At 45.7% G+C, this 14,079-nt stretch overlaps 1 protein-coding gene across 3 annotated transcripts; it reads right to left on the bottom strand.

The window, feature by feature from the left end:
* Positions 1 to 523: 523 nt before the first annotated feature.
* Positions 524 to 13,636, bottom strand: KCNV1 (potassium voltage-gated channel modifier subfamily V member 1). Of its 3 annotated transcripts, none has more exons than XM_081014045.1 (4): positions 13,429 to 13,636; positions 8,085 to 8,597; positions 6,467 to 6,993; positions 524 to 1,466 (listed from the first exon to the last, which is right to left on the bottom strand). In XM_081014045.1, the coding sequence occupies exons 2-4, from the start codon at positions 8,564 to 8,566 to the stop codon at positions 955 to 957; spliced, it is 1,521 nt and encodes a 506-aa protein (XP_080870171.1). In that variant the 5' UTR covers positions 8,567 to 8,597; positions 13,429 to 13,636; the 3' UTR covers positions 524 to 954. The 3 variants fall into 3 exon arrangements, with proteins under 3 accessions (XP_080870171.1, XP_080870170.1, XP_080870172.1); XM_081014044.1 differs by having other exon boundaries at positions 13,479 to 13,636; XM_081014046.1 differs by having other exon boundaries at positions 13,483 to 13,636.
* Positions 13,637 to 14,079: the final 443 nt, after the last annotated feature.

The following is a 14,079-nucleotide window of genomic DNA, read 5'->3' as shown; positions in this document are numbered from 1 at the left end:
TGGCGGTTCGAATCCCCGCGATGGGGTGAGCTCCTGTTGCTTGGTCCCTGCTCCTGCCAACCTAGCAGTTTGAAAGCACGTCAAAGTGCAAGTAGATAAATAGGTACCGCTCCGGCAGGAAGGTAAACGGTGTTTCCGTACGCTGCTCTGGTTCACCAGAAGCGGCTTAGTCATGCTGGTCACATGATCCGGAAAAACTGTCTGCGGACAAACACTGGCTCCCTTGGCCAGTAAAGCGAGATGAGCGCTGCAACCCCAGAGTCGGCCATGACTGGACCTAATGGTCAGGGGTCCCTTTACCTTTCCCTTATGACTTTCCTCAAAAGGGTAAATGAGATTGAGAGAAGCTGAGTCCCCCATCTCTGCGATGGACTAAATCATGTCTCAAATTGGCCACTGTGGACACAACTGTAAAGGCTCCTCATCTCTTGCTATATTTTTTTTTAATAAAAAGACTCTTTAAAATATAATACAAAACAGTACAACAACTTTCATTTTGCTAACACTTTATTTTTTCATATTAAAGCAAGCATAAGAACTATTACCAAATAACCGAAACATTGTTTTATGTAGATGAATCTGCCATTTTATTCTAATGAATGGTCTATATGGTAAGAGTCAGTATAACCTGAGTGTTTTTGCTTTTAATAAGCCTTTGGGTTAGGGTAATTATTGTCATATGCTCAGAAACCTGGAAAGGGAAATTTAATAGGGGAGAACATGAAACAATTGTTAGCCTCGTATTCAACACAGCATTTATTCTCAAGGCTGATGAAACATTAGACACACATTTTAAACAGTGTAGTGTTCTCTAGAAGTTGTTGGATTACAACTCCCATCAGTCCCAGCAAACATTGCCAATGGTAATAAAATGATGGGTGTTGTAGTCTAACAATATCTGGACAGTACGACATTGGCTACCCCTGCCTTATGCTGTTTTGTTTTTTAAAGAAATCAAAACCAAAACTCATCACCACCACTGCTCCTAGTGCTTGTTCTGTCCCGGCCTTTTAGCCTCAGCACATCCATGACACTTCGAGCATAGACGTCGCGCAAATTAACATTGACGGTGTAATCGCTGGACATGTTCTTTGTGAGCTTCTTTAAGGCTTCACGCTGTCGGAGAGCAGCTTCCTTTATCTTCAGCGTGAAGTAACAGGCAGAAAAGCGGTCATTGATGATGGCTATCGGCAAAGCCAGAACGAGAATTCCCGACAATATACACACGAACGCCACTATCTTGCCGATGGTTGTGTCCGGCCTAATGTCTCCGTAGCCAACTGTCGTCATGGATGTCGTAGCCCACCACCAGGCACAGGGCACACTTGTGAAGGTTGTGCCATGGACACCTTGCTCGACAAAGAACTCCATGGTGGAGAAGATGGAGATGCCCACAGAGAGGAAAAGCAGGAGCATGCCGACCTCTTCGTAGCACTGGGCAATGGTCATGCCCAGGGACCGCAAACCTGCAACGCAATAGAGGATTTCAGTTCAGGTCACAGCCTCCATCAGTGGTGGCTGGTGCCCCCTTCTCAGGGGCTGGACTGAGGAGACCACCCCCCATTCTCCTGAACCTTCCCAAGAACAGGAGGACTGTATAGATTTAGAACAGTGGTTTGCAGAAGGGCATAGTTCAGAGACTGCAGAGAGGAGAAGCTGGGAAATATTGGGAGAGGAACAGCAGGAAGAAGCAGCACCAGGGGAGAGACCACTGACAGATTCAGTGTCTTTGGAAAGCATTCCTGACTTTCCCTCTCCCAGGACCAGGCATGCACTGAAGGTAGTAGAACAGAAAGCTCAGAGGCAGAAAGCTCACATTAGGTGTGACATACAATAGAAGAAACGGAGGGAGTGGACTTTACTTGGAGCAATGACATTATCCTAGTTAGAATGCATTCCTTCAGCTATCTCTGTACATAGTGAATAAATTACTTGGTAAGAAACATTTTTTGTTTATCTGGTTCTTGGCTGCCACCATGGGAGGGATCAGATTCCCTGAAGCCTGATGCCCCTGGGACTTGTAGGGTGGATGGCTGGGATGCCAATGGTAGGTGGAACCTGCATCAATGACAGCTGAGCCCCATAATTCTAGTTTTGTCCCCATTCTCCTCCCTGCTGCAAGGGCAATAGTAAGACAAGCTAAACAGGACCAGTAATGGAGTGGGATAGAGAGGCCTTGAGCAAAGCTGTGGTCATGTGAGCTCCTGCCTTCTGAGCAGCAGAGGTTGAACTAAAGCCCACTTGGAAAGGGAGAACAAATGGTACAAATACTTCCTTAGGTCTGAGGTGGCTCAGAGGCCAAATGTGGCTCTCTAGGTCTTTCTATTGGGCCCTCAAAACTCTCCCTAGGGCACAAGCCTCCTTTCCTGGCTAGACCCTCAGTGTCCTTGCTTTGCATGCTTTTCCATGGCTAGAATGTATCCTTGACTTCTGATCAAGCCACTTGCTTGCCTGGATGGAGGACAGAGAGGTGTGCATGCAGAAACTAGCCTACTGTACAAAGGTAACATCTGCATTTATTTATCCACCCACTTTTGCCTCTGGTCCCACCCACCACTGGCATGTGGTCCTCAGGAGAGGATACAGCCTTTGGGTTGAAAAAGTGCTCTCATCTCACTTAGTATTTATTAGGGGAGGAGGCCCAATATAGCAAAAGAGGAAGGAAAATGCTTTTGGAGAGGTTGGACATGGGGTCTGAATGAATGGAACACTTCTTCCAACAAAGTCAGCCCGGCTATTCTCCCTTAATGGTTAAAACCAAAACAAAACATATTCAGTATCCTTATGTAGCTGGGAATCAACCAGCACTCAGTAGAGTAGAACAATTTCTTCCCATGCCTTGGATGCAGTACTTCTGTGTAACCCATATTAGCATTTGCCCTTTTAAAGCAGCATCACGCTGTTGGCTCATATTTAGTTTGTTGACTCAGGATCCATCTGAGTTCTGCTGAAGTCCTTAAGTAAGTGATACTGCTTACCCAGTCATCTCTCCAAATTTTGTGCTTGAGAATAATTTCCTGCATGCAAGAGCTGACATTCATCTACTGTACCTCAATACTAAATGTATATGAAATAATGAATTTTAGAGGAGGATAACTGCCAACTGTATGAGCTCAGGACTATAGCTTTATTATCACCAGCCCTGGCCCCTCCTCCCCCAAAAAACCCTTTCATATCAACTAGCCTCACATCAAAACAAGATTCTGTTCGATTGAGGTACTCCACACAGCTGCAATTTATGTACATGCATGTGTAAAAACAGCCTCAACCCTCATATTTTTAGGCTGAAGTCCTATACAGACATCTGGGAGTTAGTCCCATTGAACTTGATGGGGTTTCTTCCAAGCACAAACAGGCTTGCAATGCATAGCACCTAATTTATGTCTCTTGTGAATGCCATTTTAATGGCACATCTCAGTTGTTTAAAATAAAAATTGACTGTTTTCCATCTCAAGCCTTCTCCAAGTTTCTTCAAAGATGGAACAATTAAAGAGCTGGTGATCCATCAGTCTATGTATGGGAGATATGACATAAAAACAATATGCCGTAGTGTCAAGATGTGTCAAGTTAGCACTTTCTGTAACTTATGCTAGTCTGGTGGAGTAGCAAGTATAACTTGCCTGCAGGAGTGATATCATGTTCTAACACAATACATGGAACTCTTTAACACCAGGATGCATTGTGGGTAGAAGTCCTCACCGTAAGAGTTCATTGCCATTTTGCCCCGGCTTGGATACCAGCAAGTTTCTTCTGCCCTTACTCAATCTCATTATTCCTCATTGTCTCTTTAAATAAATTCTCACCTCACCTCCTATGATGAGTAAAAACTGATTCCAAGGGACCAGCAAGGAAAGATGACTCTCTTATCTTTCATGGCACCCGTGACTAACATAGATCACATATGTTATATGGACATAAAAGTTTCTTTCCTCTCTCTTTCTTCCTGCAATATGTTACAAACTGGAATGATTCTGAAAATAAAAGAAATTACAGAAGCTAGAAGGCCACTGCTTTGTTAACAGTTCAATGATGCTCAGTTTATTTAATGAACCTATTGTTAGGAGGTTGTCTCCTGGAAGCTGGCGTCTTTTCTGAATTAGATACCCAGAGGTTGGCTGCAATGCTGGAAATGTGTGAGAGAAATAAATATGTGATTGAGTGTTTCAGTATCTTTAACAGTTTTTTTTTAAATCTTTTTTAATCTTTTTTTTAAATCTTTTTTTTTTAATCTTTAACAGTTTTACATTGTTTTCTGAGACTCCTGGAACTTATGAAGCAGTTATATACATTCAGCAAATAAAACAGGTAAAGTAAGTGAAAGGTTTTTTTGGAAGCCAAAATCAGATGAAAATGGGGGCACAGTTTTTTTGGGGGGGTTGCCCTATCTTCTGCCATGTATATATTACAAAATGAAGCCTTCAGTGCGCTGCCAACTAAAGGAAACCGATCTGGGATTTCTCTCCATTTGAGGAAGTGGGGAACATGTTGCAACAACAGATTCATCTGAGGCAACATTTGAGCCCATCAGCTGCAAACATAGCCTTGCTGCTATGACTTTCCAATCTGATCTGTTCAAGAATAAAAGAAGCAAACAGAATATTATAAATTCAGAATAGCTGTGTTCATATAGGCAACCCCTTCTAGGCAAATGTTTGCAGATATGAATCCAGTTTTATTTTGAATAGTAATGCAATGCTGCTAGCAAGCCATCTCTGACCCTTGCCAGTTTACTCACTGTTGACAATGAAATGGGCAGGCAACCAAATTAGCTTATATAGCACTAATAGGGGGGTGATGAAAAGGTTAGGAGAAGTGATTAGAGGGAGTTTCTAGCATGACGGTCCAATTAACCTGTGTTGGGGTAATAACATTATTTCTGGACTGTACCACTTCAGGATGCTAACATGATTGGATACACTCTCTCTCTCTCTCTCTCTCTCTCTCTCTCACACACACACACACACACACACACACATACACACACACCAAAACCCCCAAACAAGTCAAATTCCCTGAACAGAGAAAACTAGATGCTGCAGCGAAGGTTTTAGGCCAGTCTTCTTCCTAACATGTTAATTTTTCTGCATGTAGGGATTTGTTGTACGAAGGAGAATTCAGTCCTGTAATTCCTGCTGCCCCCTACTACTATTGGTGCAGTTCAGAAACAGGTTTGTTCCTTGTAAGAACTAGGCCTCAGACCAGTTGCCCTTCAAATGTTGCTGGGTTACAACTCCCATCATCCCTGGCAGAGGCTGATGGGACTCCATCAACAACTAGAAGGGTCACAGGCTTCCCACCCTGGCAACCTAAAAATCATGAAGATTTGCCTATTCAGCTTCTCAGAACTGTAGGACCTCAGGGCAGATTTACATAGTTTTCTAGAGGGAGATGTCACCCTGAGGTGAACTGATCCCCTCTGCTTAATTCTCCCACAATTGTGGGATACAGAAAAGATTCAGTTTGCTGTGGAAAGTGAGGCTTGCTAAGAAGGCACTAGAGCATGAGACTCTTAATCTGAGAGCTATGGGTCAAGCTCCATGTTGGGTGAAAAATTCCAGCATTGCAACGGGTTGGACTAGATGGTCCTCATGGTCTCTTCCAACTCTTATGATGGAAGGTCCTAGGAAGGGTACCATAGCTCTGTGGTAGAGCTTCTGTTTTGCATGCAAAAGATCCTTGGTTCAATGCCCAGAATCTCTTGCTAGAAGGATCAAATGGCAGGAAAGACCTCTGCTTTTGATCCTGGAGAGGCACTGCTGGGCAAAGTAGACTATACTGAGGGAGATCGGCAGATAGCATCACCTGGTTTAAGGCAGCTTTCAGACAAGGGACTGTGTCCATCAGATGACAGAGGAAGCACTGTTGAAATTAGCCATTGCGGTGACAGAGTAAGTCGATAAACTGAAAGGAATGGAATTATGAAATACCCTCTCTCTGGCCACATTCACACAATATATTTAAAGTACTATGATACTACCAGTGCTTCTCTCTCTCCCTGGGGGTACTCAAGGGTACGGCAGTACCAGCACATTTCCCTCCCCCAAATGTTAAAAGTGTGGCACTTACTTCATGGTGAGTACCCACACACATACACCCTACACACACACAAAAGCACTGGATACCACTTTTAAACAGTTATGGCTTCCCCAAAGACTTCTGGGAGCTGTAGTTTGTGCTGAGAGTTGTTAGGAGACCCCTGTTCCCCATGAAGAGTGATGGACTGTTAAACCTATCTGGGATATGTACAGTCACTTGCTTGCCTTGGAAATGATTCTGGGGGAAGGGTCTGTCTGGAGTTTGGTGGCTACAAAGTTTAGCTTGCAACATGGGACCAGTCTCATGTTGTGGGCCTCTGCTCATATGGAAGTCAGCTTCTCATCTGAGTTTCTTAAAATCGCCACCCCCCTTAGGTAGAACCACAAAATAATCAATTTCCCCAAGAGTTTCCTACACCATGTAGATTTACCTGTTGAATGCCGGCCCAACTTCAGCATGCGCAGACCCCTCAGCAGCCTTAACACCTGAACAATACGTCCCATGTTTTCCAGCTCTTGGGAGCTGTGTCTGCCACGCAAGCTCTCCACTACCAGTGTGATGTAGAAGGGCAAAATGGCCAGCAGGTCTATGATGTTTGCTACATTCCGTATGAAGTAGAATTTCTTCTGTGCGCACAGGAAACGCAGGGCAAACTCTCCTGTGAACCAGGCGATACACACATACTCCAGGATGTCAAGGAGGTGTGGTGGCAGCCAGCTCAGTTCTACAGAGATGAGGGCCATGTTGGCAATAGAGATGATGACAAAGGCCATGGAGATGGTGCCAAAAGTCCTGGCAGCGACAGAAGACCCAGGTTTTTCCAATACCTCCCAAAGCTTCTGCCTGAATCTGGGGCAGAGGCTCCCGGAGAAGTCCTCTTCCTCTTCCTGGGCATCAAATGCTTCAGCTTCTTTCTTGATATCCAAGGCTTCGCTCAGTTCCTTCCTCCTGAAGTACCTGTGCAGGGCAGCGAAGCACAAAATGTGACACTATACCTCATCTGAAATGAATGCAAACACTTGTGGCAGCACGTGCACCACCACAACCAACTTCAATTACACATGCAAAAAGACAGCGGCCACTGACTTCAAAGTGTGCTCTTGTGAACATCAGAGCTGTAAAGCCGGATGATCAGCAAAAGGGACAAACCTAGAATCATCCTCAACTCCTCCGTGCTACACATCAAGTCTGCCTTAAAAACAGGGGTGGCTAACCAGTGGCCCTCCAGGTGTCTTGGACTACAACTCCCATCAGCTCCAACCAGTATGGCTAATTGGCAGGGCTGATGGGAGTTGTAGCTCATCAACATCCAGATTGCCACAAGCTAGCTGTCCTTGCAAATTAATTTAATCCCAGGAGGAACCTGTTTCAAGGTTACATTAGCCAGCCTCAGCCCAGTATACCTGAATGAGTGTCTCCACTCCCATTGTTCAGCTCCGAGGGCCTTCTGATGGTTCCCTCACTGCAAGAAGTGAGGTCACAGGGAACCAGGCAGAGGGCCTTCTCAGTAGTGACGCCTGCCCTGTGGAAGGCCCTCCCACCAGATGTCAAGGAAATAAAAAACTATCTGACTTTTAGAAGACATCTGAAGGCAGCCCTGGTCAGGGAAGATTTTAATGTTTGAAGTTTTATTCTGTTTAATATTCCATTGGGAGCACCCAGAGTGGCTGGGGTATAAATAATAAGGTATTATTATTATTATTATTATTAGTAGTAGTAGTGGTAGTAGTATACCCAGTGATTTTTTTTCTAGAAAAAACTGTTGGAGTTGCTCCCCACAACCCCAACTTCCACCCCCTTTCCAAGTACACAAGCAACTGGGTTACTTCAATACCAAACTCAACCACTGCCATAATTTTCTGTCCAGCTGCTGCCTTGCCTAGGTGGCAGCAATCCACATCAGTGGCACCCAGGCCACCACCTCATCTTAATTCCCTTCATCTGTGCTTACCTCACCTCTCCCCAACTGCATAATTAATCTACAACGCCCTACTGAAGCCTTCCCCAGCCCTACTGGATTTGGGCGCATGGCCCCATCAATTACTCACCTGTCCCTGCAGCAAGAGTCAATGCTGAGCTCATCCAGCCCCCAATACTGGATCTCCTGCAGGAAGGAAAGTGCACAGAGCTGATCCATCACGTGCAGCCGGCCCGTCTGGTAATAATTATGGATGTAACTAAATGCCTGAGAGCTCCGATCAAAGAAATATTCATTCTCCACCAAATTGGCATCATCGCAGAGATCCAGGAGGCTGGAGGCAACGTCCCGGGCAGCTGACACCACTACAGCCAGCTTGCCCAGGCGGGTGTCCGGGTAGCAGCACAGCTTTTTCTGGGACAGCACAAAGCGGGCCCCTCCCACATTGACTGTGATGCAGTCCAAGGATGGGGCCACCGGTCGCAGCAAGGTTCCTGGCTCCTCCTCGCTGCAGAAGACACTGGACTCCACAGATCCAAAGGACGTGCTCTCACCCAGCTCCTCTCCAGATGCTCCTGAAGAAAGGGACAGGCAGCAAGGAGGGGACTTCATTCTTCAGCTGCCAGAGGCAGCCTTCTCTCTCCTAGAGAAAATGACACATGCAAGTCAAAGAGCCCATGCTGGGGCAAAGCAACAGAATGAACAATTATGCGTCGTTGCTTGCAGTTTCCTCAATTCCTCATGTAGCACTTTGTCTGCAAGATCTGCAGTGGCTGCCAATCTGCTACTGGGTCAAGATTTTGGTGCTGACATACAAGGCCCTATGCAGCTCAGATGCAGTCTGCCTGAGAGATCGTGTCCTCCCTAAAAGAGGGCATGTCTTGCAGTGAGACCTGGAGACTGACCTCCTGGTTGTGGGTGGGTCTACTGGATAGCCACAACACCCAATTGGTAGGTCCCTCATTGCTGGGTGTAATCTGGCCAATGGTGCGCAGTCTAAATGGATCAAGGGGCCTATATAAACCCATGCATGTGTCCCAGAGCTTCCTCTTTCAGCTCCTGCATCAGAACACCTGCCCACCTCTCCCTAATTTTAGGGCATTTTGCGATTGACCTTGCTGTGCCATCGTGTGTCATCTGTCGTTGGGACAGGGGCACAGCAGGAATTTTCCCCCACTTGGCTGATTGGCTGTGGCCATTTGGGTTTCATCTGCCGCACAGCAAATCGTCACAACTTGTAAGGTTGCGCATAGGCCCTGGTTCATGTGATGGGGTGGGAGAACGGTCTTGCCATCCCTATGTGAAGGGTATTCTGTTAAAGGAATCCAGAGCCTCAACTTGGTTAGGTCAACCCCCAAAAGGGGGTTGTGCCCATGCCTGAGTCCAGGGGAGCATCTGGGGAGTGAACAGAGTCTGTTCCCAGGCTTTTCACCTGCCTCAGGTGTTCACCCTTGGCTGACCTATGATAGAGCTCTGGATCAGCACTACCTGCAAGGGTGTAGGGAGCTTGTTGAACCAGAGCCTATGCAACCACTCACTTTTCTGTAATCAATAAAGTTGTGGCCTAAATTCGGCCAAAAACTAAAACTAAAATTTGAGTTAAATGTGTCTTTATTTAAGGCGGAGGTCTCTGAGTCTGATCATGCAAATCACCTTACCCGCTCACATACCCACCAAATCACTGTGTTCTACAAAAGAGTACCTAAATTATCAGAAGCCCATTCCCCAGTAACTCAGAGCAGGGCCTTCTCTGTGTCTGGCCCTGTTTTGTGGAACTGCATCCTTGTTGAGATACAACAAACACCCACTATTTGTAGTTTCTGGAAACTGTGGAAGACATTTTTGTTTCAACAAGTCTTTCCGGCTGGATGTTGTGGTTTTTAAATTTCTCTCACCGTTTGATGCTTTTTAAAATTGGCTTGCATCCAATGCTGCAACAGAATAACCCATTCCTCACTGCACAGTACAGATTTCAGGATCAGAAGAAATGAAGGGTTTTCTTTTAAGGTGAGGGTGTGTGTGTTAGTGCGTGCTAGCCACTATGGTTGCAGAAATAAATAAACAAAGTCTAGTAGGATATCAAGTTGCTCAGGTTTGTATCTTCTATGTCCTTTCCTGTAGTAAATAGAACCAACTGACCACTAACCACAAGGTTTGAGATCCAAATACAGTGGTACCTCGGTTAAGTACTTAATTCGTTCCGCAGGTCCATTCTTAACCTGAAACTGTTCTAAAACAGTTGAAGCACCACTTTAGCTAATGGGGCCTCCTGCTGCCGCCGCGCCGCCAGAGCACGATTTCTGTTCTCATCCTGAAGCAAAGTTCTTAACCTGAGGTACTATTTCTGGTTTAGCGGAGTCTGTAACTTGAAGCGTATGTAACCTGAAGCGTATGTAACCCGAGGTACCACCGTATTTGAAATATATAAATATTGTTCCGTCTCATAATATAATCCCTCTGGGTATAGAATGTGGAGGGGGTTTTTTTTGCAGCAGTTACAGGTTACTCAAAGTCGGTATGGAACCATAAGATACTAGATATGAAAGTAACTTTTTTAATGACTAAATGTCCAACACAGCAGGACAGGTTAAGCAGAGATGCAGCACAAAACCGGTTTCATGGGAGCTAAGTCCAGCACTCTTTCCACTACTAATAGCAGTGGCTGCCTATGAGCAACCAAGCCAGTTTTAAGGTTCTGCTACTTACATACAAAGTCCTAAATACATCTGGACAAGGTTACCTGAAAAACCATCTTTCTCCCCACTGTAAGGGCACTACAATCAGTGAATGGAACCTGGTTAGATTTCTCACAGCCTGATGATTATTGGGCTTTTTCACTGGCAGCACCAGTGTTGGGGAATGCCCTCATTGCTGAAATATGAGAGGCTCCATCAATATTGGCATTCCGCCAGCCCCTGAAGACACACCTGTTTAAGTACGCAATCCCCTAAACTGAACTTCTGATTTTATTGTTTTAACTGTTTTACCAGTTGTGCTAGCTCCTATATTGTACATCCTAATTAAGGATGTTGTAAAGTCCCAATGGAATTGTTACTCCCAAATGGAATTTTAATTATGCAGTGCTTTTATACTTGATTTTATAGTTGTAAACTGCTTGGAAGCCTTTTGGGTGGATAAGCAGTATATAAACAAATAAAGATCAGCGACTCCCATTGCCCATTCACCATAATAGCTGGGGCTGATGGGAGTTGGAGTTCTGCAACATTTGGAGGACCAGAGATTTCCCATTCTGATCCTTCTACACTACCTGGTTCTCAGCTTGTACAGCATGCTAGAGCCTAGGAGAACAAGGTACCTTACCAGGTGGCTGCTTGCATAACAAAAAATGATGACTGTCCTTCCCGTTATTATTCTGAACCCAAAGCAACTTCTGGGAAATGCTTCACTAAAAGCACAAGTGCAGAGAAGTTGCATGCCATAATATTTAGGGATGACCACTCACGAGATCTCTTGAAACTGCTTAGCAATCCCTTGCAGTTAAAAAGAAGACAGCTCATTATTACTGGTTCTATTGGCCGGCAATCAAAACAATGGCTAATGCACACTTTAGGTTTCCTCACTGGAATTTTGTTTAATATGAGGCAGTTTCCTTTTCAACATCCAGGCTGCAAGCCTCTGCACACTTATCTAGGAATAAGCCCTATTAAACACAACAGGACTTGCTTCTTCCATGGATTTTTCAATTAACCTTGGCAAGGAACTGGCAAGGAACAGGAGCTGCAATTTACATCCGTGGCACTTTAAAAATTAAAACAAATGCGCCAATTAGTCCTTCACATTCTCTACCCATTCTGTAGATTACACAGTGTTCTCTCTTTTTTGAGTGTGTGTGGGGGGGTTTTTTGGTTGGTATGTCCATCCCTTAGTGCAACTTTAGATAGGTAAAGGTAAAGGTACCCCTGACCATTAGGTCCAGTCGCAGATGACTCTGGGGTTACGGCGCTCATCTTGCTCTATAGGCTGAGGGAGCCAGCGTTTGTCTGCAGACAGCTTCCAGGTCATGTGGCCAGCATGACTAAGCCACTTCTGGCAAACCAGAGCAGCGCACGGAAACGCCGTTTACCTTCCCGCTGGAGCGGTACCTATTTATCTACTTGCACTTGACGTGCTTTCGAACTGCTAGGTAGGCAGGAGCTGGGACCGAACAACAGGAGCTCACCCCGTCGTGGGGATTCAAACCGCCAACCTTCTGATCGGCAAGCCCAAAAGGCTCAGTGGTTTAGACCACAGTGCCACCCGCGTCCCATGCAACTTTAGATACTTCATGATTATTAGTGCAACAATTAAAAACTACTTAATAATAAACTGCAGCATCAAATACTATGCAGCAGCAATAATAATAATTAGTGCAGCATTAAATAAATGTGCATTTATATGCTAATAAAATGTGCATTTTAATCAGCATATCCCTTCATCAGTTTATATCACCAGCCTACCAATTGTGTTTTGTTTCTCCAAGAATCTTAAAAATAAGCAACTGGCGAGAACACAGGAAGCTGTCTTACACCGAGTCCGACCTTTCGTCCATCTAGCTTAGCATTATCTATGCCAAGTAGCAGCAGATCTCCAGGGTTTCAGGCAAGAGACATTTCGAACCCTATCTTGAGATGCCAGGGATTGAATCTCAGAACTTTTGCATGCAAGGCAGATGCTTCACCAGTGAGTTTTATTAATAATAATTACTATTATTATTCACAGCTGTGAAGCAATTCACAATGTCTTAATTTAATTATCATTACATGCATTTATACCCCACCTGTCCTCAAGATGCTATACACAGATCACACTGCTTTCCCCGTTTTATCCTTACAACAACAACAACAACGCTGTAAGGTAGGTTAGCTTGAGAGTGTGGGACTGGCACGAGGTCAGAGCATGGATCTCCTTAGTCCAAGTCCAACACTCTGCCCAAACACCAGGTCAATAATCATCCACCAACACCCCTGTGATACCTCTGTCAGTAGAGCATGAGATGCTTAATCTCAGGGTTGTGGGTTTGAGCCCCACATTGGGCAAAAGATTCCTGCACTAGTCGGCTTTGTGGTCCCTTCCAACTCTGCAGTTCTGTGATTCAGCCCCACACTCCTCTGCACGTTTACTTAGAAGCAAGTGCCACTGATTTTAATAAGACTTGCTCTGTCTTTGCAAGAACACAAAAGACGTGAACACCAAATGGCATTGGATCCATCATCTCAAAACCAAGTGTTAACGCTGAAAACCAGCAAATTATTATTTTTTAAACAAAAACCCAGAGTATGTAGGACGTTAAAGATAGATGAGCCTGCAATCCCATGCATACTTACCTGCAAGTAAGCCTCATTCAACACAATGACGCTTACTTCCGAGTAAGCATGCATAAGGTTGCTCCGTCGAAGACCCCGCCGAATCCCCGCGAAATAAACCCAAGAAGCGCGACACACAGAAGCAACTCGGATGGATTGACAGGAGCTCACCCATTCCAGCCAGGCATCGCCTTCAAGGTGCAAGAGCCACGCCCCCTTACCTGCCTCCACTCGTGCTGCTCCGGGCACATCGCAGGGCTACAGCTCTCCGCGCCTTCCCCGGCTGGCGCTCGCCTTTAAGGGCGGAAGGCTTGCCAGCTCCGCGCTTCTCTGCGCACAAGCGCGCTCTGCCGCCGGCGCCCGCAGCTCGCCGACTTCTGGGCAGCGCTTCTTGGTTAGGCGCGTGAGCAGGCGCACGAGCAAATCAGAGCGCAGCTCCGAGGCGACAGCAAGAGAAGGGTGGGGTTCACCACCCGGGACATCTTTTAAAGACCCTGGAGCGGGAGCCACGTGCTTAGGAAGGCAACGGGTCTCGCCAGAGCTGAAGAATCCGCAGCCGGCTGCGCGCCCTGCAGAAAAGTTTGTTCCCTGAGTACTCGGTAGTTTGGCAGCTCCTTCGCTTGCATGCTGACTTGGATCCAGACTTGGTCATGCATGGAGCAGAGACTATTGCGTTTAAATCCCACATCTCCTCCAAGGAGGTGTACATAGTTCATTTCCTCTGCATTTTGTCCTCACAAAAACCTTGTGCGCTGGGTTATGGTGAGAGACTGTGAACAGCCCAAGGTCATCCAGTGAGCCTGAAACCAATGGGAGCCGGGC

Source organism: Podarcis pityusensis, assembly GCF_964106645.2.
Source record: "Podarcis pityusensis genome assembly, chromosome: 7".
In the NCBI taxonomy this organism is placed as follows: domain Eukaryota; kingdom Metazoa; phylum Chordata; class Lepidosauria; order Squamata; family Lacertidae; genus Podarcis; species Podarcis pityusensis.
The sequence above is the reverse complement of the archived record's forward strand: the minus strand, read 5'-3'. Positions and strand labels throughout refer to the sequence as shown.